Raw genomic sequence first — 25,383 nt, forward strand, 5'->3', positions numbered from 1 at the left:
CGTCGGAGGTGAAGAAACAAACTTTGCAAATGAAAATAGATATGTGTATAGGAAACCTGCAATCAAACATCACAACACATGATAATTCAGTTTTATTTCCTGTTATGCTACCTGTTATTCAGCTAAGCCGGAAATCTTTTGTTCCAATCTACTGGATGTTTCAGTTAATAACGAACTGAAAATATAACATCAAAGAATTGTTGTCATTGTTTTCATTACAAGAATAATTATATCTCAAGCAGTTATTTTAACAGAGAATATTGCTACATATTGCTATCGTATTAGTATTACGCATGTTATTCAAAATAATAATTAACATAGGCTCAACACTTACGTGGCTGGATACATTTTACGTCTGAGTCAGTTTCATAAGTCACCGTTGATTTCCCACGGAGCATGCCACTTTAATTGTAAAAACAAAATGTTGGCAATTAATTGTATAATATGACTTCAGTGAGTCAGTAACGCTGGTCTAGGGGCCCACGGATGATGAGGCGGTGATCGGTTAGTGATTGCTGAGAATAAGATGAAATTGGTGCGATCGCCTTAGGCGCGAAAAGTGGACCCTCATCAACATGGTAAGCGGAAGTGGCACGCGTATAGAATGAGGTGATCTGCATTTGCTGTCTTGCTGACTTTGTAAGTAGACGACTTGAGGCGAACTTACTTCCAGGAAAATAGCTGCCGTCCAGCAAAGAAATACATCGAGGTTCGATTTCCAGACGTTTTAGAAAAGGTTTAAAAAGGTTAATAAAATGACGGTACGAAAACCGAAAATACCGAAATTTTGGATTGCAGGACACCGAACCGAAGGCAAAATACCGTGGTTAAACTAATACCTTGGTATACCGTATCACCCCTACTTGCTGTTGGACTGGGAAGAAGCTCATCGTACATCATCACCAACATCACCAGCCACTGGCTGAGCTGCTGAATCCGCCACATCTTTCTCTACTTCTGGAGCTGGTTCATCTGCCGGTGTAAGGGTAGTTACTCTTTTGTGTGTGTGTGTGTGTGTGTGTGTGTGTGTGTGTGTGTGTGTGTGTGTGTGTGTGTGTGTGTGTGTTGTTGTTGTTGTTGTTGTTGTTGTTTCTGTGTGTGTGTGTGTTTCTCTCACTCTGTGTGTGTGTGTGCCTTCTTCCCCCTCTTCCCTACTTCTCAATCTTCCCCCCGTGTCCTTGCCTGCAGTGTTTCTTGACATCTTGCTGATTCGTGGATTTCGTGGCACAATCGTCAGCAGCTGATGACCGGACGTCAGTGTTAAACTCCTTATACACCTGATTTGCCGACAATCGTAGCTGATTCGTTGATAGTTGCGTCGTACCTGCTTCGCCGTGTATTTGTGGGATTCGTGACAGATTCGTAGCCGCTTCGTGGTCAAGACACGAATTGACGAATGAGTTAAGAATACCTACGAATCGATTACGATTCAGTTACGATGGCTATGAATGCATTACGAATTTGTTATGAATTAACTACGATATTTTTGGAATCGGGAGTTCATGACCAAAATTTTGAACGATTGCCTCAAATTCCCAATTGCTGATGAATTGCAAGAACTGACTACGTCTATATACGAATTAGCTTTGTCAGTTTGTCGATTCGTGGCGATTCGTGGTCTGTATGGAATAGAGGCATAACAGACCACTGTCACATAGCTGGATTCTTTTTCTGAGGTCGGTGTTACAAAACATCCAACTTGTCACACTGCCCGATGCTGTGCCTCAACTAAGACTAGTTGCCTCAGATTAGATAAGTTCGTGAATGCACTTTATAAGGCGCTCAAGGAAAGCAATAAGATTTCTAAACCTTTGTAATATATGACCATAGTCACTTTATTTTATTTTTTTAAATTGAAAAAATGTAAAATGTGAATCCAAGTGCTATGTGTATTCCAGTATCAACATTACTGAGGTACATCAAACCGTGGAAGCACTCAGGCAGTCTGTTGTTGATACAAGCATGTTAGTATGTGCATAGTTTACATATGTATATTTTCAATGTGAAGAACAATGTAACATTTGACATAGTCATAACTAGTTGACATATTCATGAAGAGAATTTTACCTTTGCGGGGGATATTGATGACTTTATCTTCTTGCTGGCGTATATTTATTTATGACTTCATCAAAGTAGGTAGTTTTAACAAATATTAAATAACCATGTGTTCCCAACTAGGCCTTTGAATTAAGTCATCTGATCGTCATCCAAAACACCATTTTACAGGTAAAACAATAACAAATAATGCATATTATCAACAAATCTAGAAACATGTTATAACGTACGTCACAATCAGAATGGGTGGTAACAAATGGTTTATACCCTCTGTGGCACTTGGCAAATTAATTGATATGGGTCAAGATTCCCTGTGTGGCCCGCGAGTGTTTTCTTATGTCCCTGTGTGGCAACTGTGTGCAGCAAGCCGTAACTGATTTAGGGCTAGATCATTAACATCTTTGATTAACCTACCCGTGTAGGTCAGGGTTAGAATATTGATCTTCAGTAACCCATGCTTGTCGTAAGAGGCGAATAACGGGATCGGGTGGTCAGGCTCGCTGGCTTGGTTGACACATGTCATCGGTTCCCATTTGCGCAGATCGATGCTCATGCTGTTGATCACTTCACTGTCTGGTCCAGACTCGATTATTTACAGACCGCCACCATATAGATGGAATATTGCTGAGTGCGGCAGAAAACTTATCTCAATCACTCACTCACAAATTAGGAATATATTTAGTTCCCCTCTGGTCATACATTGCTTGGTGAAAAGTTATGGTTTTGTGTTTCTGCGATTAACACAATAATACGGGCCATGAATCCGGTTAACACCATGAAAGCGTATTTTCACGTGTAAGTTAAGTGGATCGATAGCATCTCTCTATAAATAACGCTGCATCAGTTGATTTTCAACAGATAGTCAGATTCGTACCACTGACCATAGTCCTCTGTCGTATCCTGAGATGATGATCCGGTACTTCATCTGTGTTTTGATGCTGGGGATATCAGGTATGTATCACGTTTTACCTGTACTAACATTGGCAGGGGTGGTAAAGTAGCCTAGTTGTTAAGGCGTTCGGTCGTCACGCCGAAGACCCGGGTTCGATCCCACAACTGGGTACAATGTGTGAAGCCCATTTCTGGTGTCCCCCGCCGTGATATTGCTGGAATATTGCTAAAAGCGGCGTAAACCAAAACTCGCTCACTCACTAGCATTGGTAACATAGAACGAGATGTAATTTCTGACGCTAGGGGTTTTGAGAGACTGTACATTAACAATCACTGCGTCGAAGGCATATCATATGCATAGGATGGAAACATTTAGACATAAAAGTGTATCAGTCTGGCATTGGGCTAGAAGCACGTGCCCATGCTATTGCATGAGCGTTTGGGCTAATATTAAGTGTTTAGAACGGATCTTATACCATCTGTTATGTACTACCTTATAGTGAGTAAGTGAGTTATCGTCCGTGTGAAAAAGGGGGGACAGGGTGCGGGTACAAGCAAGAAGGCACACGACGAGGTTGTTTGGAAGAGCTGACCAGGTATACACAACCTTCTCCGGCTACCTAATCTCTGCTCGGTAGTGAACTGAGGGTTGGAAAATGTTAGTGACGTAATTAAAAAGATCTTTCCCCCGTATTGATATAATTGTTCTTTTTTTGATATAATTGTTCTTTTTTTTGTTAACGCCACACACGGTACTTCTCATACATGGCGGCAGTCTCTAAGTGATCGGATCTGGGTCTAATCATCCAGTGATTGACGTCATCAGCATGGCTCTGAGCAGTAAGAATACGATGACGTGCATATCTGCCCCAGTACTCCTCCTATATGGCGGCTGTCTCTAAGTGATCAGATCTGGATCTAATCATCCAGTGATTGACGTCATCAGCATGGCTCTGAGCAGTAAGAATACGATGACGTGCATATCTGCCCCAGTACTCCTCCTATATGGCGGCAGTCTCTAAGCGATCGGATCTGGGTCTAATCATCCAGTGATTGACGTCATCAGCATGGCTCTGAGCAATAAGAATACGATGACGTGCATATCAGCCCCAGTACTCCTCCTATATGGCTGCAGTCTATAAGTGATCGGATCTGGATCTAATCATCCAGTGATTGACGTCATCGGCAAGGCTCAGCAATAAGAATACGATGACGTGCATATCTGCAAACCAAACCACCCGATTCCGCTAGTCGCCTCGTACGATAGGCATGAGTTACTGAAGATGTACTCTCACTCGGATATTCAAGTGTAAGATAACGGGTAGTTCCTCTTTGGCCATACAAGGATGCGCCATACGTCCACCACAATTCTGACGGGTTGCTGCCGTAGTATGTCATTTTCTGATATAAGATAAGATAATGGTTTGATCTAACTTGAAGTGTTTTAATTTCCACAGGAAATAGTTCCATTATTGCAAGGAGGTACAATTGTCGTAAGAGATGACAAGCGTTAGGTTTCCTTGACCGCAATGGATGAATCGGTCACATTTTAGTCAACTGAGTGAGTGAGTGAGTTGGGTTTTACGCCGATTTTAGCAATATTCTAGCAACATCACGGCGGGGGACACAAGAAATAGGCTTCACACATTGTACCCACATGGGGAATCGAACCCGGGTCTTCAGCGTGACGAGCGAACGCTCTAACCACTAGGCTACCCCACCGCCCGAGTAAGTGAGTGAGTTTAGAAGAGACATCAGTATATTAGATTGATGCTGGAGAATATATGTTCATAGCACCGTTACCAACACATGTAGTTTGATGGTTTCATAAAACCGCATTGCATCACAAACGCCTGACAACTCAGAAACAGTAAACCATTTATTGGCCACTAACCTTTTCATCTTGGATAGGATAGATGAATCCTTTAAAAACATTCATCCCGGGTAAACTTGGACTCTCAGTGTGAGGCAAATACAAGTATGGTTACTATGGGGATGAATCGACAATTTCATAATGATTCGAAAATGCATTGTCGCTTAAATATCGCTTTTTAAAAGTAGCGTTAAACACAATTCAGTGCCAGCTTTGTATAAATATTATTGCAATGAGAAACCAGTCACTGAACATTATTGAAACCTGAGCAGTAGATGAAGGTATTCTGGAGCAGGCTTAACAAAATCGAGGTGAAATATAATTGTATATATTCAAACTGTTTTAATGCACATTATCTGATACACTTGGCAATTTTATCGAATCACAAATAATAACATATTTCTTGAAATTGTATTAAGCATAAACATCCATTAAAGATTTCGATTTCAATGATCGTTTAAAAGTATCTTGATCAACAGGTTCCCAAGAGGTGAAGGTCACTGTCCTAGAAGGCGTCATCATCAGGAAGCCATTGTCAGAGAATCTCCCAGAGATGCCAACAGCATCCAACCAAACAAATGGAGCAATGCCATTAGATCCAACAGTGACTTCAAACTCTGTGTTCGACATCTTTGTAACGCCGGTTACCTGTACGATAATTAACAAAGAAATGTCTTGAAAAAGTCAAAGAGAACAAGTTACCAGTTAATGGGCTCAGTCACAACCATAAAGATATGCATCAGGGCCCTTATTCTCGAAACGTTCGTAGCCCTAAAAATTCTTAACTTTGATCGTAGCCAATGTGTTAAGAATGGGCTTAAGAAGTTCGTAGGGCTACGAGCGTTTCGAGAATAGCTAGCCAGGACAGGAGAACCACATATATGTATTCAGACTAACAGTGAGTGAGAGCGTGAGTGAGTATGATTTTACACCGCTTTTAGTAGTATTCCAGCAATATCACGGTGAGGGATAGTGAGTGAGTTTTACGCAGCACTCAGCAATATTCCAGCTATATGGGGGCGGTCTGTAAATAATCGAGTCTGGACCAGACAACCCAGTCATTAACAGCATGAGCATCGATCTGTGCAATTAGGCCGGGAACCGATGACGTGTGTCAGCCAAGTCAGCGAGCCTGACCACCCGATCCCGGTAGCCGCTTCTTACGACAAGCATGGGTTAGTGAAGATCAATATTTTAACCCGGACCTTCACGGGTCACGGCGAGGGATAACAGAAATGAGTGTACCCATTTAGGGAATCGAACTCAGGTTTTCGGCGTGACAAGAGGCCGCTTTATCTATTAGACTAAGAAAACCTGAGTTCAGTATTCCAGCAATATCACGGTGGGGGACACCAGAAATGGGCTTCACACATTGTACCCATGTGGGGAATCGAACCCGAGTCATCGGAGTGACTAGCGAACGTTTTAACCACTAGGCTATCCCACCTCCCCCAGTTCAGTTGTGAATTATAAAATAATCCTTACTTTACAACGTGTAACAGCAGTGGCATGTAATTTGCCTTTTGTGTTCCAACGTACTATAAAACCTTTGTGTCTTTCGATAAGTAAACCTTAATCAAAGGTAAGAAAAATTTGGCTTTTGCAATTTCTAGGCATGAACTATCTTTTAAAATTTGAAGGGGGCCATAATCATCAGTAATCAACAACCTAATTCAAATTATATAGAGGCGGTGGGGTAGCCTAGTGGATAAAGCGTTGGCTCGTTACTCCGAAGTCAAGGGTTCGATTCTCCACATGAGTACATTGCTTGAAGCCCCATTCTGCATGGTGTTCCCCGCCGTGATATTGCTGGAATATTGCTAAAAGCGGTGTTAAACCATACTCACCCACTCAATTTATATAAAGAAAATCCAACGACATACCACAACTTTAGCTTTGGTGAGTCCAATGACGTTGTTGTAGTAGGTGAGAGGGAGGTATGCGTTGATGCCGCTAGTTAGATCATTCAGGTACATGTAGACAAAACAGTAAGGCCTGTCTGGACAGCCGGACGCTGTGATCAGAGGGTAAATGTCTTGCTTGAAAACTGACTGGGATGATTGTGTCGCCTGAAAACGAAACCCGCCGTTGCACAAAACATCAAGGTGTTATTTCTTAGCCCGCTACGACTTGAATTAATAGCTAGCTGTTCCTACGGTTGAGTTGAGTCACTGTGACGTCATAGCGTCCCCGCGTGACCAGAAAAACTAGATAAACGTTCTTTGGTTAATTAATGGGTTTTTTGTGTGTTAAAACCAGCATATTTATGTGACACGGGCTTATATTTGTTTTCAATATTTATAGGATTTACTGTTGAACAATCGATTTTGCCCCGAAATATCTGGTGAGTCAACATATTCTGTCACGGTGACCTCAAAATTTGGGACTCGATAGGCATGCCTCCTTCTCGTGTGTTTGTGACGGGTAGAACCGATGAGGGAGGATAAGCTCACCTAGTATGATCCCTGTTTAATATTGATACATATACGCTTATGGTACAATCAGAATCTAAAGAAACTGCTTATGACTGACGGATTGAAGTGCTATTCTTGACGTTCACCAGTGAAGGACTCATAAAATCGTTCCTCACGCGAAACACTATTTTTCCTGAACCAATGAATGTGAGCAAATCCAACTTCAGTCCTTATGTTGACAGATGCATAAACCATTACAAACATCCATTTAAACACTAAACTTAAACTATTTATACGGAAAGTTGCTCTTATTGTAACGTCATGGTTTTACAAAGGGAAGCAAGATACGCGTGAGTGAGTTTAGCTTCACGCCGAGTTAGCATTATTCCAGCAATATCACGGCAGGCAAAATAGGCAGGCAGACAGACAGACAGACAGATTGTTTATGATAAGTCTCACCTCATTTACATAAATTAAAACAATATAAAATAATAACATAAGTTGAGCCATCCTTAAAAGGATTTATGAGAGACTATTTACAGAAAAAATTATACAGAATATAAATATAATGATATATGACATAAATACAATTTACATATTTTAACAGACTAACGGTAAAGTTGGCGGCGTCGTTCCTTTAAAACATCAAAGCGGGTCTTGGCTGTTAATTTACTTAAAAAATAGATCAATATGAACTTTTCGTGAACTTTGGTTGTGTCATACTAAGGCTAAATGAGCTGCGAAGACGGGGAATATAGTTGGAGGCGATACGGCTGAATTTCCCTATCACGAGTGTGTGGATCTTAGTGATTCATTACAAGTAGAGCATTACGCGTTTTAACAATTATATACAGATCGAATTTCATAAGTGATTTGTAAAAGAATATCTTGACTTTAAATTTGGCAGAATTGGTACAATCTAATACAATTCAGTTATGATATCCATTTTGACACGTGAAGATCCGGGTTAGAATTGATCTTCAGTAACCCATACTTTTCGTAAGAGGTGATTAACGGGATCGGGTAGTCAGGCTCGCTGACTTGCTTGACACATGTCATCGTATCACGATTGCGTAGACAGATGTTCATGCTGTTGATCACTTGATTGTCTGCTCGATTATTTACAGACCTCCGCCATATAGCTGGAATATTGCTGAGTGCGGCGTTAAATAACAAACCAATCATTTGTTGACGCTCTTTTTTGACATTGGGAAAATTGAGTAAGAAATAGAACAATATGGCCTGGAAAACATATCAAACAAACAATGTCCCTTTGTGCAATTGAGACGTCATTACTAGTATATATCGTTTTCAGTGATTGGTATACCCATTAATATAGACGTCAAGCAGAGTGGTCCTGTAAAGCAATAATTCGTTGTTGTTTTTTCATCTAACGTTGGCGTGATTAACAAAATAGCAATGTTACTATAATATCCTTTTGATTTTCACCTTGTATGTAACGTTCCATGTCTTGAGAGGGGTAAAGCTGTCCCATCGGTACATCTGGATGAAGAGCGTTCCCGAGGTGGCCACGGCAGTCGTCTTCCCGTGGTTGGAGAAGTTGGAACTGAGGGGGCGGTTGGTGGCAGGGGAGAAGACGTTCATGCCGGTGTTCGCGGTCAGGAAGACGTCGTCCACCACCATGTAGATGTTGAGCAAGTTGCCGTCCATGTAGGGGGAGATGAGAACGGGGCCGAAGAATTTCCGAACAAAGTAGTGCAGCATTTTCCATTTGCCCTTATAGTCTGAAATACGGACAATATGTATTTTAACACATAGATCAGTACATTGTAATCATCATTTTGTGGTAGTATCTAATACGCCCGCCTCCGTGGTGTAGTGGTTAGAGCGTCCGCCCGGAGAGAGAGGAAGGTCGCGGGTGCGATCCCCGGCCGCGTCATACCAAAAGACGTTAAAATATGGTACTTGTTGGTCCCTGTCTGTCGCTCGGCTTTAATGGGTACACCACGGACTGGTTGGCTTGGAGTCAGTATAATGTGTCTGAGTGGGTATTCATGCTTCACTGCGGCGTGGTATCTCAGTGGGCTAGCGCTATAAAACTCTTAAGTCTGGGCCACACATACACATGCATGCACGTCGTCATATGAGCGAAATATTCTTAAGAACGACGTTCAACCCCATTTCACCTCACCTCACCTTGTATTTAATACCATTTCCACATAAACTATGAATTAGTTACAAAATTGTAATAAGTGTTTTCAATCTGGAATTCAGTCCGTACAATTTGCTCTGAAGGAACGTGGAACGCACTTAGGTAAGAATAGGTTATAAATTAATGAGAGCGAATGTATGGGTGTATGCACTTTGGGAAACATCGATTCCCTGAGATTTGAGGGCAGTGGCTCTGCCCCACCTTAGAACACTTTTCATACCTGGTGTCACCTTAGGTGAGTAACCTTATTAAACCTATGCCTTTACTGGCCAAGCAATACGTGGGTACCTGGTAGGAGATTTGATTGAATAGTCCTATTATATGTGGAGCTTTGGGGATTCTGATGATCGTGAAGTGGTTCTTTGACGCTCCAAGGAGCAAAGATCACGTGTCGTCACTGACCTATACTAGCCCATGACGGAGCCTGCCAGATGTCGTTAAGCTGCCAGTAGAGGGCGCCCATAGTCTGTCCCCGCCCATCTGACGTCTTATAATCCTGCCAGCGCCGGTAGTGTTCGCTCTCAGTCTGCACCGACACGGCCTGATTTATCTAGAAAAGAAATATAGGCTGTAGGATATCTGTTTACAAACACGTTGGTTGGCAGGTTGACACAATCAAGCAATATTCCAGCTATATGGCGGCGGTCTGTAAATAATTAAATGATCCAGTGATCAACATCATGAGCATCGTTCTACACATTTAGGATACGATGATATGTGTCAGCCAAGTCAGCGAGCCTGACCACCGATCACGTTAGTCGCCTCTTACGACAAGCATGGGTTACTGAAGATCAATTCTAACCCGGATCAATAACACCTATAACAAAATAAAATTTAATTTTTGTCAAACTGCTTCTCTCACCTGAGTTAAGTAGACGATATCACTAAATTTCTGTTTGGTGTCTGGATTATTTGGTTCTTTGAAATGTTGGAGAACTTCTTCCACCATCTGTATATTACCTGTAAACAATGGCAAGGTTTGATAATAGTGAATATGGAGTTACAACGTTTTACGCCACTTCAATAATCCAACAATATTTTGGGAATCGAACCTGTTATGATCATAAGAGTATGTTGTTATGTGATCTACCGGAACATGGAAGTAAACAATAAAAACACAATTGTGAAAATCATATTAAATCAGTGATGATTCTAGGCTATTGCTAAAGGGGTAAGCATGTCCTGCTGTCATGGTACTGTATAGTGCTGCCTTCTGTCTTTCTGGACGCGTGAAGATCCGGGTTAGAATTGATCTTCAGCAACCCATGCTTGTCATAAGAGGCGACTAACGGGATCGGGTGGTCAGGCTCGCTGACTTGGTTGACACATGTAATCGTATCCCAATTGCGTCGATCGATGCTCATGCTGTTGATCACTGGATTGTCTGGTCCACACTCGATTATTTACAAACCGCCGCCAGATAGCTGGAATATTACTAAGTGTGGCCTGAAACTAAACTCACTCACACACTGTCTTTCTGAGTGAACGAGCATGGTTTTATACCGTTTTGACACTCTTCCTGCAGCATCACGCCCGACCACACCAGAAACGGATTCCACACATTGTACCAAGTGGGGGATAGAACATGGGTCTACGGCGTGACGAGCGAACGCTTTAACCACTGGGCTACACAACCGCCTTATTCATGAGCCTTGTTGATAGTATGAGCTGAATCAGTGAACCTAAATGGTATTTTCTCGTTAAGAATTGAGAAACATAAAAGAGTAAATGATACTTGTTAAATATACAATGGACTCTCCCCAAGCTGAAGCATCTACATAACATTCAATAGGCACTGAACAGTACATGCCCTTAGCATTGTCACCTTCCAGTCTTTCTTTCGTACTGCGGGTAGCCTAGTGGTTAAAGCGTTGGCTCGTGACGCCGAAGACCCGGGTTAAAAAAAATGTGTGAAGCCCATTTCTGGTGTTCCCCGCCGTGATATTGCTGGAATATTGCTAAAAGCGCCGTAAAACCCAGCTCACTCACTCACTCTATCGTACTGCAAACTGAAGTGATACTGATTGTTTCATGGCATAATGATAACGCAACTGACCAAGAGGATGGTGATTCCTATGATTAGACATTGGTCCCCAGTAGTCAAAGTCCCCGGCGTCAAACACGTCTTCCAGGGTCTCGACGTTGCACCAGGCCTGAATCCCGTACTCTGAGGCGAATCGAGGGATCTGGAACGCCGAGTCGTTCCACAAGTCGGCAGCATAATCATAGAAGTGAACTGTGGAGAAAAAAACACATCTTAAATAAAGCTGCTGAAACTGATCTTAAATACAGATCATAAAACTGATCTTAAATATGGATGCTGAAACTGATCTTAAATAAAGCTGCTGAAACTGATCTTAAATACAGACGATAAAACTCATCTTAAATATGGATGCTGAAACTGATCTTAAATACAGATGATAAAACTGATCTTAAATATGGATGCTGAAACTGATCTTGAATAAAGATGCTAAAGCAGATCTTAAATAAAGATGCTGAATCTGATCTTAAATAAAGACGGTGAAACTGATCTTAAATAAAAATGCTGAAACCGATCTTAAATAAAGATGCTGTAACCCATCTTAAATAAACATGCTGAAACCGATCTTCAATAAAGATGCTGAAACCGATCTTAAATAAAGATGCTGTAACCCATCTTAAATAAACATGCTGAAACCGATCTTAAATAAAGATGCTGAAACCGATCTGAAATAAATCAGCTGAAACTGATGATGAAGAAAACTGTACGGCAGATATCATTGTCGCATGACACAATCGCTTATCTGACCTACTGTACAAGGTTGTTCTAAGGTTACTCCTTTAAGCATTCACACAATCAGCGCATTATATATATTCAGGTTTGAACGGTGACAACGCACAACGAAATTGACTACATATGTTAACTCTTGAAATCAATGCATTTATGAATTAATGCGAATGCTCCCCTCTAGCCAAAACAGCGACTATATATTAATGCAACCTTGACCATGACTTCCATGAAGATTGACCGAGATGTATTTCATTCAACCTTGTTCCAGTCAAACGGCAATAAGCTGTCAAAACCTGTAAACACCGAGTCGAGTACTACCGCCAAGATATCATTCTTTATTACCCACGTGGTGAACGTATGGGTAGTTGCATATTAATCTCGTACGTCACACGAGTGTCGTATCGCGTTGACCTGTGTCGTAACGACTTGACCTGAAATTCTAACGATTTGATTGGATAACCGATGACCTCTCAATTAGGTCACATTCTGACGTAACTATTTTTTCATTCATAACAAACACGTGAATTCATTCATTCTACAACTTAAATGCATTGTGGGAATGTAAAAATTGCGAACGTTGCCGTGTCGCTGTTTAATTGTGAGTCGAACTGAGACATTATATCTGTCGAAAAACATAAACGCAATGTTTTCACCAGTGATGTTAGCCGAATGAAGCAACTGGAAACCAAGAAACGAGGTGCAACGGAGTAGTTTACTGTAGGAGGCTGTACGAGGCGATGACAACTGACATGCATCGTGACGTCGGTTACCATGGCAGTGACGTCATTAGTGTGACGTCATGCAAATATTGTACTACAGTACAAAACTCTTCCGCAACCTCTTTATGAAACCGGTTTCGGTTTGAAACCAAAAACATAACAAAAATACGCTATTTTGTCAATTTAAATGCATGTAAGACGTGGGTAATAAATAAAATACCACACTCGGTCTCATTACATACGAATTATACGAAACTCGTGACCTTCCTATGTTATCTGACCTCGCTTTCGCTCGGTCAGATACCATAGGAAGGACACTCGTTTCCTATAATTCGTATGTAATGAGACCTCGTGTAGTATTCTCTATTTATTACCCACGAGGTCAACGTATGGGTAGTTGCATACTAATCTCGTACGTCACACGAGTGTCGTATCGCGTTGACCTGTGTCGTAACGACTTGACCTGAGATTCTAACGATTTGATTGGATAACCGATGACCTCTCAATTAGGTCACATTCTGACGTAACTATTTTTTCATTCATAACAAACACGTGAATTCATTCATTCTACAACTTAAATGCATTGTGGGAATGTAAACATCGAGAACGTTGCCGTGTCGCTGTTTAATTGTGAGTCAAACTGAGACATTATATCCGTCGAAAAACATAAACGCAATGTTTCCACCAGTGATGTTAGCCGAATGAAGCAACTGCAAACCAAGAAACGGGGTGCTACGGAGTAGTTTACTGTAGGAGGCTGTACGAGGCGATGACAACTGACATGCATCGTGACGTCGGTTACCAAGGCAGTGACGTCATTACAGTGTGACGTCATGCAAATATTGTACTACAGTACAAAACTCTTCCGCAACCCCTTTATGAAACCGGTTTCGGTTTGAAACCAAAATATTAACAAAAATACGCTATTTTGTCAATTTAATGCATGTAAGACGTGGGTAATAAATAAAATACCACACTCGGTCTCATTACATACGAATTATACGAAACTCGTGACCTTCCTATGTTATCTGACCTCGCTTTCGCTCGGTCAGATACCATAGGAAGGACACTCGTTTCGTATAATTCGTATGTAATGAGACCTCGTGTAGTATTCTCTATTTATTACCCACGTGGTCAACGTATGGGTAGTTGCATACTAATCTCGTACGTCACACGAGTGTCGTATCGCGTTGACCTGTGTCGTAACGACTTGACCTGAGATTCTAACGATTTGATTGGATAACCGATGACCTCTCAATTAGGTCACATTCTGACGTAACTATTTTTCATTCATAACAAACACGTGAATTCATTCATTCTACAACTTAAATGCATTGTGGGAATGTAAACATTGCGAACGTTGCCGTGTCGCTGTTTAATTGTGAGTCAAACTGAGACATTATATCCGTCGAAAAACATAAACGCAATGTTTCCACCAGTGATGTTAGCCGAATGAAGCAACTGCAAACCAAGAAACGGGGTGCTACGGAGTAGTTTACTGTAGGAGGCTGTACGAGGCGATGACAACTGACATGCATCGTGACGTCGGTTACCAAGGCAGTGACGTCATTACAGTGTGACGTCATGCAAATATTGTACTACAGTACAAAACTCTTCCGCAACCTCTTTATGAAACCGGTTTCGGTTTGAAACCAAAATATTAACAAAAATACGCTATTTTGTCAATTTAATGCATGTAAGACGTGGGTAATAAATAAAATACCACACTCGGTCTCATTACATACGAATTATACGAAACTCGTGACCTTCCTATGTTATCTGACCTCGCTTTCGCTCGGTCAGATACCATAGGAAGGACACTCGTTTCGTATAATTCGTATGTAATGAGACCTCGTGTAGTATTCTCTATTTATTACCCACGTGGTCAACGTATGGGTAGTTGCATACTAATCTCGTACGTCACACGAGTGTCGTATCGCGTTGACCTGTGTCGTAACGACTTGACCTGAGATTCTAACGATTTGATTGGATAACCGATGACCTCTCAATTAGGTCACATTCTGACGTAACTATTTTTTCATTCATAACAAACACGTGAATTCATTCATTCTACAACTTAAATGCATTGTGGGAATGTAAACATTGCAAACGTTGCCGTGTCGCTGTTTAATTGTGAGTCAAACTGAGACATTATATCCGTTGAAAAACATAAACGCAATGTTTCCACCAGTGATGTTAGCCGAATGAAGCAACTGCAAACCAAGAAACGGGGTGCTACGGAGTAGTTTACTGTAGGAGGCTGTACGAGGCGATGACAACTGACATGCATCGTGACGTCGGTTACCATGGCAGTGACGTCATTACTGTGACGTCATGCAAATATTGTACTACAGTACAAAACTCTTCCGCAACCTCTTTATGAAACCGGTTTCGGTTTGAAACCAAAAACATAACAAAAATACGCTATTTTGTCAATTTAAATGCATGTAAGACGTGGGTAATAAATAAAATACCACACTCGGTCTCATTACATACGAATTATACGAAACTCGTGACCTTCCTATGTTATCTGAACAAGTGTAGTATTCTCTTTAAAGCCATTTATGGTGGGTGGTCCTATGTTCCTGTGCATAGAGCTCAGGTCACAAATCAGTTGAAGTTAAGCAACGATGGTGTGCGGAGAGTAATTGAATGGGTGACCGTGTTTGACAGCTTAACTCCTGAGAGTTTCTAGGACTTTAATCCTGCTCCACAACAAAGCACATGTGATACATATGCTCTCACCTTATGCAAATGAGTTTCTGTAAAATTGCCCTGGTCCACCAAGCAGAATATGAATACCCGGTGAAATAAATCGTTACACTATTACCCTTCTAGCGCCTAACAGGCAGCTTGAGTTATCCGGGGTAATAATGATCAGATTGTGCGCCTTGAGCAGGATATCTAGCCTTTATAAATATTCTCATTATATTATTATGACGTAATTTATTGTTAGAATATTTAAAAAAAACATTTGTTAGTCGGTGTGTCACAAAACAAATTGTTCATGAGTACCTTGAGATTTGTGAACATATTTAATTATAACCTCCATAAATAAGATGCCAACAAACAGCCCATAAAAAGTTGTATATTTAAATAAAAAGTTTCCAAGAAACAGGCTAGCTATTCTCGAAACGTTCGTAGCTTTACGAACATCATAATACCATTCTTAACACATTGTCTACGATCAAAGTTAAGAGTTCTTAGGGCTTAGGAGAATAACCACGCAAATACGTCTTTAGAAACATAGACTTACTGTCGCCATACAGCTGAGACTGAGGGTCCTTAGCAACCCAGCCCTCCTTCTCTGTATCCTTTCCGTTGCTAGGGCTTGACGGCAGATACACCCGCGTTGTGTCTTCCTTGTCGATGATAGTCTTGATCGTTGTCACGTACAGCTTGACATAGTCATCGTAGTAACGTTTGTAGTCATGGAAACTGAAAGTACCATGACCTCCAATAGCAGAAGTTGTGACTAAAATTCAGAGAACAGCATATAGCTAATCTTTTAGGCAACTTTTTTGGAAATTGTGGTAAATTTTCGATATTTCGATGTTGCAGAAATAGCTATGAAATAGCAGCGTTGATCTCTTAAAGTGGTCACGACCATATCAATCATGACATACCACGGCATGTCCTGCTGTCATGGTACTGTATAGTGCTGCCTTCTGTCTTTCTGGACGCGTGAAGATCCGGGTTAGAATTGATCTTCAGCAACCCATGCTTGTCATTAGAGGCGACTAACGGGATCGGGTGGTCAGGCTCGCTGACTTGGTTGACACTTGTCATCATATCCCAGTTGCGTCAATCGATGCTCATGCTGTTGATCACTCAATTGTCTGGTCGAGACTCGATTATTTACAGACCGCCGCCCTATAGCTGTAATATTGCTGAGTGGGGCGTAAAACAACCAATCAACCAACTAACCAACCACCCGCTTGATTGCATGTTTCCCTCTGAGGATTAGGGGTGCGAGCACTTTTCAAAAGCTCGGGGATCTCAGATATAAATATACAGCGTGTCTAGTTAAGGTAGAAGGTAACGTCACAATTACCTAGTTACCTACCCGTAACCTCTGAGGCCTGACTCCATCTCGTTATTACCTGACCACACGGCGATACAAGGATGGTGCCGGGTTCGTCTCACCTGGAAAACAAGAATCACATTCAGTGACAGCGACATTCCACACCAGTCGATCTCTAGATGTTGATACTGGGGGCCACTTAGGGATAGAACATCATACGTGCTTGTTTCGGCCTCGACGCTTGCATTAAATGAAATAAGGACCAAAACAATTTGCATAATCGTTAGAAATATGTACAAAATTCCTCAGTATACGATTCCAACTTAATCAGCATGTGATTCTGATACAAGGCGTTTACGGAAAAGATTGGGGTTATCCTGCACCTCCGATTTCACTCGTCATAAACACATGCAAAGGCTAGTATAGAACACGATAGTGAGTGAGTGAGTTTATATTACGCCGCACTCAGCAACATTCCTGCGATATGGCGGCGGTCTGTACATAACCGAGTCTGGACCAGACGGTTAAAGCGTTCGCTCGTCTCGCCGAAGACACCGTGATATTGTTGGAATATTACTAAAAGCGGAGTAAAACCAGTACTCACTCACTCACTCATAAAAGACCCGGTGTCTGTGATACCTGGTGTGTTATCTCTTGGGACACTGTATTCAGGAAGTCTGGAGTACTGGGGTAGAAGTTATCACTGAACATCAGATCGTGCCAGATCATGATGCCATACTCGTCGGCCAAATCGTAAAAATCATCTGATTCATAAACCTGGAAGAAGAAATATGACGAATAAACTCATTTACCGTAAACGCACCCAAAGGCAATTAAAATAGACGGCGTGCATTCCTGGTTTACGTGCATACCTCAACAGACGGAAAGAAATGCTGGAGTTAATTCTGTTTAAATAAACATTTATATACAATAACTGTAGAAAATGATATAACATTAGCGTCCAGTGCATGTACAATACAACGGATGTTAGTTGCGCATAAACACATAATTCTTCTCAGTGCATCATTTATTCATATAATGTTTGTCAACATATTTGTTTTTGCTTGACATCATTTATCAGCGCTATTGTACTCGCCCCTCCTCCCCAAACTCTCATGGAGTTGATGTGGACTTCGGCTGCTGATTGGAACAAACGGCGTAGTCTTTCTCTGGTAATATTTTCCTGAAAACTGTCCGCTGGTATCCAGTTAGATCCTTTGAAGAAAACTGGTAAATTGTTTATCTTGAAGTAGAAGGTTAAACCTGTGAAAAAACAACAACAATAGAGGATAACCTTAGGATAATTACGAACCAGTGAATTTGTAAACAGCTTGTATTAATATTTTATCAATTACCTATACAGTTCACATTACAACAATCATTGTGTGCACCAGGAAACAAGAATGAATGAGTTGTAAAGTATACTGACGGCATAGGTAATTGTGCTTCATATAAAGGCGTGGAAATATTATGCTATTGAAAATAACAGCATAATATGGGATCATTTGTCTTATCAATGTTTAGCATAACACATACACTGAAAAAGAACATTTTAGAGACAGAGTCAATACACCCATAAAGGCGGGTGATGCCACAATAATGATGTAAACAATAAACATCGTTGTAGGTAGTTCTTCGCGACATACCCCTGGCCTCCGGGGTTGTTGCTAACATACCCCAAACACCAAGGTTAAGGCCAATATATCCCCAACTAACTTGGGTTCCTGCCACCGTATCCCAATCCTCAACTGGGTTACAGCCAAAGAAATACCTTACTGACTTGGGTTCCTGCCACCGTATCCCCACCTCAACTTGGTTACAGGCAAAGAAATACCTTACTGACTTGGGTTCCTGCCACCGTATCCCCACCTCAACTGGGTTACAGCCAAAGAAATACCTTACTGACTTGGGTTCCTGCCACCGTATCCCCACCTCAACTGGGTTACAGCCAAAGAAATACCTTACTGACTTGGGTTCCTGCCACCGTATCCCTACCTCAACTGGGTTACAGCCAAAGAAATACCTTACTGACTTGGGTTCCTGCCACTGTATCCCCACCTCAACTGGGTTACAGCCAATAAATACCCAACTAACTTGGGTTCCTGCTACCGTATCCCCACCTCAACTGGGTTACAGCCAATAAATACCCAACTAACTTGGGTTCCTGCTACCGTATCCCCACCTCAACTGGGTTACAGCCAATAAATACCTAACTGACTTGGGTTCCTGCCACCGTATCCCAATCCTCAACTGGGTTACAGCCAATAAATACCCAACTGACTTGGGTTCCTGCCACCGTATCCCCACCTCAACTGGGTTACAGCCAATAAATACCCAACTAACTTGGGTTCCTGCCACCGTATCCCAACCTCAACTGGGTTACAGCCAAAGAAATACCTTACTGACTTGGGTTCCTGCCACCGTATCCCCACCTCAACTGGGTTACAGCCAATAAATCCCTTACTAACTTGGGTTCCTGCTACCGTATCCCAATCCTCAACTGGGTTACAGCCAAAGAAATACCTTACTGACTTGGGTTCCTGCCACTGTATCCCTACCTCAACTGGGTTACAGCCAAAGAAATACCTTACTGACGTGGGTTCCTGCCACCGTATCCCTACCTCAACTGGGTTACAGCCAAAGAAATACCTTACTGACATGGGTTCCTGCCACCGTATCCTCACCCCGACTGGGTTACAGCCAAAGAAATACCTTACTGACTTGGGTTCCTGCCACCGTATCCCAATCCTCAACTGGGTTACAGCCAAAGAAATACCTTACTGACTTGGGTTCCTGCCACTGTATCCCTACCTCAACTGGGTTACAGCCAAAGAAATACCTTACTGACTTGGGTTCCTGCTACCGTATCCCAATCCTCAACTGGGTTACAGCCAAAGAAATACCTTACTGACTTGGGTTCCTGCCACTGTATCCCTACCTCAACTGGGTTACAGCCAAAGAAATACCTTACTGACTTGGGTTCCTGCCACCGTATCCCTACCTCAACTGGGTTACAGCCAAAGAAATACCTTACTGACTTGGGTTCCTGCCACCGTATCCTCACCTCGACTGGGTTACAGCCAAAGAAATACCTTACTGACTTGGGTTCCTGCCACCGTATCCCCACCTCAACTGGGTTACAGCCAATAAATACCCAACTGACTTGGGTTCCTGCCACCGTATCCCAATCCTCAACTGGGTTACAGCCAAAGAAATACCTTACTGACTTGGGTTCCTGCCACTGTATCCCCACCTCAACTGGGTTACAGCCAAAGAAATACCTTACTGACTTGGGTTCCTGCCACCGTATCCCCACCTCAACTGGGTTACAGCCAATGAAATACCTTACTGACTTGGGTTCCTGCTACCGTATCCCAATCCTCAACTGGGTTACAGCCAAAGAAATACCTTACTGACTTGGGTTCCTGCCACCGTATCCCTACCTCAACTGGGTTACAGCCAAAGAAATACCTTACTGACTTGGGTTCCTGCCACCGTATCCCAATCCTCAACTGGGTTACAGCCAAAGAAATACCTTACTGACTTGGGTTCCTGCCACCGTATCCTCACCCCGACTGGGTTACAGCCAAAGAAATAATTCCTGACTTGGGTACCTGCCACACCTATCCCAATCCTCAGCTGGGTTCCTGCCACCGACTTGGGTTCCTGCCACCGTATCCCAATCCTCAACTGGGTTACAGCCAAAGAAATACCTTACTGACTTGGGTTCCTGCCACCGTATCCCCACCTCCGACTGGGTTACAGCCAAAAAATACCTTACTAACTTGGGTTCCTGCCACCGTATCCCCACCTCAACTGGGTTACAGCCAAAGAAATACCCAACTGACTTGGGTTCCTGCCACTGTATCCCCCACCTCAACTGGGTTACAGCCAATAAATCCCCAACTGACTTGGGTTCCTGCCACCGTATCCCCACCTCAACTGGGTTACAGCCAATAAATACCTTACTAACTTGGGTTCCTGCCACCGTATCCCAATCCTCAACTGGGTTACAGCCAAAGAAATACCTTACTGACTTGGGTTCCTGCCACCGTATCCCCACCTCAACTGGGTTACAGCCAATAAATCCCTTACTGACTTGGGTTCCTGCCACCGTATCCCAATCCTCAACTGGGTTACAGCCAAAGAAATACCTTACTGACTTGGGTTCCTGCCACCGTATCCCAACCTCAACTGGGTTACAGCCAATAAAATACCCAACTGACTTGGGTTCCTGCCACCGTATCCCTACCTCAACTGGGTTACAGCCAAAGAAATACCTTACTGACTTGGGTTCCTGCCACTGTATCCCCACCTCAACTGGGTTACAGCCAATAAATACCTTACTGACTTGGGTTCCTGCCACCGTATCCCCACCTCAACTGGGTTACAGCCAATAAATCCCTTACTGACTTGGGTTCCTGCCACCGTATCCCAATCCTCAACTGGGTTACAGCCAATAAAATACCTTACTGACTTGGGTTCCTGCCACCGTATCCCAATCCTCAACTGGGTTACAGCCAAAGAAATACCTTACTGACTTGGGTTCCTGCCACCGTATCCCAATCCTCAACTGGGTTACAGCCAAAGAAATACCTTACTGACTTGGGTTCCTGCCACCGTATCATCCCCCTCACTGGGTTACAGCCAATAAATACCCACTAACTTGGGTTCCTGCCACCGTATCCCCACCTCAACTGGGTTACAGCCAATAAATACCTTACTGACTTGGGTTCCTGCCACCGTATCCCCACCTCAACTGGGTTACAGCCAATAAATCCCCAACTAACTTGGGTTCCTGCCACCGTATCCCCACCTCAACTGGGTTACAGCCAATAAATCCCCAACTAACTTGGGTTCCTGCCACCGTATCCCCACCTCAACTGGGTTACAGCCAATAAATCCCCAACTAACTTGGGTTCCTGCCACCGTTCCCCACCTCAACTGGGTTACAGCCAAAGAAATACCTTACTGACTTGGGTTCCTGCCACCGCATCCCCACCTCAACTGGGTTACAGCCAATAAATCCCCAACTAACTTGGGTTCCTGCCACCGCATCCCATTCCTCAACTGGGTTACAGCCAATAAATCCCCAACTAACTTGGGTTCCTGCCACCGTATCCCCACCTCAACTGGGTTACAGCCAATAAATCCCCAACAAACTTGGGTCCCTGCCACCTCATCCCCACCTCACCTGGGTTACAGCCAATAAATCCCCAACTAACTTGGGTTCCTGCCACCGTATCCCAATCCTCAACTGGGTTACAGCCAATAAATACCCAACTGACTTGGGTTCCTGCCACCGTATCCCCACCTCACTGGGTTACAGCCAATAAATCCCCAACTAACTTGGGTTCCTGCCACCGTATCCCAACCTCAACTGGGTTACAGCCAATAAATCCCCAACTAACTTGGGTTCCTGCTACCGTACCCCCACCTCAACTAGCTTGCTGCAAACACATCAGCAACAATTGGTCTTTGGAGACAACACATTTCCCACCCACCTTGGTCGTTGCCAAAAGGATTCTGTATCAAATACACGATTCGGAATCCCACCCGACGTTGCTTGATGGACACCTCGTTGTTGCTGGTGAAGGTGACTTCAACGGTGTAGAGTGTCTGGTTCCCATAACCATTTGGCCACCATCTGTTAATTTTGTAACTCTGTAACGCCAGAAATACAAAATCCGTTGTAATGACAAGAATAGTCAAATGTTGATAAGACGAATGACTGCAGTGAATCAGCAAAGTCTTTGTTTAGTTTAGTAGCTGGTCAGGGTCAAAGGTGAGAGGTATGGAAGGGACATTGTCGCGTTGTCGCCCTTTGAAGGAAAATAAAAATATTATTCAAAACGCGACATGCGACAATGCGACAAATGGCCAAAATGTCGCGCGTTGGTTAATTTTGCCTCATTTGCTTGTTTTTGAGATGGCGACAACGCGACAATGTCCCTTCCAGGCTCCCATAGAGAGGTGATAACGTGTGTTATAACAATAATAAAAACAAACGTCATAGTCTCTGTGATGTAGAGATTCGAGCGTCTGCTCTGGAGGTTGTCGTAGAGGAAGGTCGGTAGTACACGTAATAACGACGTCTAAATATGGTATTTGTTCTTACCCTGCCTGGCGCTCGGCGTAATTGATGCAAAACAAGTAATGGCCCGAGTCATAATAGTTCGTTTGATTTTAATAGTGCATCTTAATAGGCACTATTAGTTAGTTGGTTTGTTGTTTAACGCCGCACTCAAAAATATTTCAGCTACATGGCGGCGGTCTGAAAATAATCGAATCTGGACCAGACAATCCAGTGATCAACAGCATGAGCATGGTTCTACGCAATTGGGATACGAAGACATGTGTCAACCAAGTCAGCGAGCCTGACCACCTGATCCCGTTAGTCGCCTCTTACGACAAGCATGGGTTACTGAAGACCAATTCTAACCCGGACCTTCACGGGTCGACAGGCACTGTCAAATGTCTAGAAATGCCCAGGTCAAGACTAGAAAAGACGACCACTTAAGCCGAAACCTACATCAGGCACTGGGACTGAGAAAACCGATGAACTGTTTGTTGGTGAGAGTGTCAGAATCATTGACTTCACTGCTTCTGTCCCTATAACGTTGGTGGTTAGGACGCCAGACACAGAACCCCCGCTGACATCGAAGTACACGCCGACGTCCACAACCCATGGTCCTCCTATATCTGGAAATATACAAATAAAAACACACAAACTCGAGGGTCACAGAACTATGCAGATAATACTCATGAAACGTTTCCTAATACTGATAAAAGAATTTTAAAATAGGTGTTACATTATGTAGTAAGGTACTCAATATGGGAGGCAACTCTTGTAGGCTTAAGAATGAACCTAAGAGTTATCTCCCTTGCTGTAGTAGACGGCTTGCTTTGTTGACATGGCAGATTTGACAGCAGAAGAGAAAAGAAAGCTGGTTCTATAGATGATTTTGAAAGGGGTGTGACTGATGCAAAAGAGTTAGCTGGTAGACATGACATTCCTCTGCCTACAGTATACAGAACTTTGAAGAATATTCAGTCAGGAGTTGGGATTAAGCACAAGACAGGGGCAGGGAGGCAATGCAAGTAAGTTCGGTACTACAGATCGCCGGCGACAGTAGTCAGTTTGTGAGTAGGGGAAAATTGAAAAGCGTTGAGAAAATCAGAAATGAGATAATTAATAGAGGAAGTCCTCAGGTATGTAATGAAACCCTTAGAAAAGAATTACAAAGACTTAACTTCGTGAAAAAGCGCGGAATTCCCTCACCATTAATAACAGATGCACAAAAAGAAAGATGTTTAAACGTGTAAGGCTCACGCAAATCAAGATTGGGATAATGTTGTCTTATCTATCAACGCCCAAAGCCCAAAATTTCACATGTGGGGTGGGATATCATCACGTGGAGTGACACCTTTGTGTATTTTCACTGGCCATTAGACGAAGGAACGATATGTTGACGTCTTAAATGGTCACCTCCGCCCAACGGCCCGAACACTGTATGAAGATAATTGGATTTTCCAGCATGATATATAACGACCCAAAACACACTGCGGGCTACACAAAACAGTGGTTGTCGGACGAAAATGTTCAAGTTTTAGACTGGCCCAGCTACAGCCAGATCTTAACCCTATTGAGAATGTGTGGGGACTAATGAAGGACAGAATAAACCAAAAAGGACTTAGAAATATTGACGATATGAAGAAAGAGGTGGTAGAATATGGAGACGCTGTCCTACAAACTTAGATCGGTAGTGTACCTAGGCACAGTCAGTCGTGTGTTTCATGGCAAGGAGGTCTCATAAAGAAGTCCTTTCTTACTCTCTCTAAAATGACCTCGTTTAAGTGATGAATGCCAAATAATTTTATCACATGAATTTGGTCCAGATCCACTCGAGGAGACCTATCTTGATCTACAATTATTACTTATGATCTCGATTATCCAGCTCAATAAATAACACTACTCTCATGTGGAAGTGGATGATTTGAATCCAGGTCACGAAATAAGTTGTGTCAGTTGCTTTGTTCATATGTTGATAGAGTAAACGTGGATGACTTCCCTTGGTAATATTTCCACTATTGTGACCGTAGAGTAGCTTCCCTTCATAACTGCTGCGCAACTTGGCAAACGTTAACCTAGATATCTACATACATGTATGACTTATCGTGATGTGTCGTGGAAATTCATAATGATAAAATTCTCTAGCGTTGTAAGATTAAAGATTTAATTTAAAGATATATTCTGAATAAAGTTTGTTTGGACAGAAATATTCCTTTTATGGTATATGTTTGATTCTTTGAGACGATCTATTTCGAGGACATAAAAATAAGACAGAAAACCAACAAATGAAGCTGGACGCTCCAGGATCCAATTGCAAGGTACCAAGGGACGGTACCCATGTCCACTATTGTGACAGAGGCTCACAGAGCTATTACTATTTTGAGCAGCCAT

General features: G+C 42.6%; 1 protein-coding gene across 1 annotated transcript; it reads right to left on the reverse strand.

Annotated features, from left to right (window-relative positions):
- Positions 1–5,057: 5,057 nt before the first annotated feature.
- On the reverse strand, positions 5,058–25,383 carry LOC124276502 (beta-mannosidase-like). The gene is made up of 13 exons (XM_046712136.1): positions 25,368–25,383; positions 23,452–23,621; positions 22,424–22,583; positions 18,016–18,182; positions 17,559–17,696; positions 16,969–17,041; positions 16,152–16,349; positions 11,463–11,642; positions 10,269–10,366; positions 9,809–9,956; positions 8,683–8,978; positions 6,703–6,888; positions 5,058–5,467 (listed from the first exon to the last, which is right to left on the reverse strand). Exons 1-13 carry the CDS (start codon positions 25,381–25,383, stop codon positions 5,234–5,236), a joined length of 2,064 nt encoding a protein of 687 aa, XP_046568092.1. The 3' UTR covers positions 5,058–5,233.

This window comes from Haliotis rubra, unplaced genomic scaffold (genome assembly GCF_003918875.1).
Source record: "Haliotis rubra isolate DU_JTF1 unplaced genomic scaffold, ASM391887v1 Scf1050, whole genome shotgun sequence".
NCBI lineage: Eukaryota > Metazoa > Mollusca > Gastropoda > Lepetellida > Haliotidae > Haliotis > Haliotis rubra.

Coding starts and splice junctions, on each gene's coding strand:
- LOC124276502 (XM_046712136.1), bottom strand. Junction 18,183..22,423: donor TCCTTTTGGCAACGACCAAG/GTGGGTGGGAAA, acceptor GTTTTTTCACAG/GTTTAACCTTCTACTTCAAG. Junction 17,697..18,015: donor TGAGAGTTTGGGGAGGAGGG/GCGAGTACAATA, acceptor TTCTTCTTCCAG/GTTTATGAATCAGATGATTT.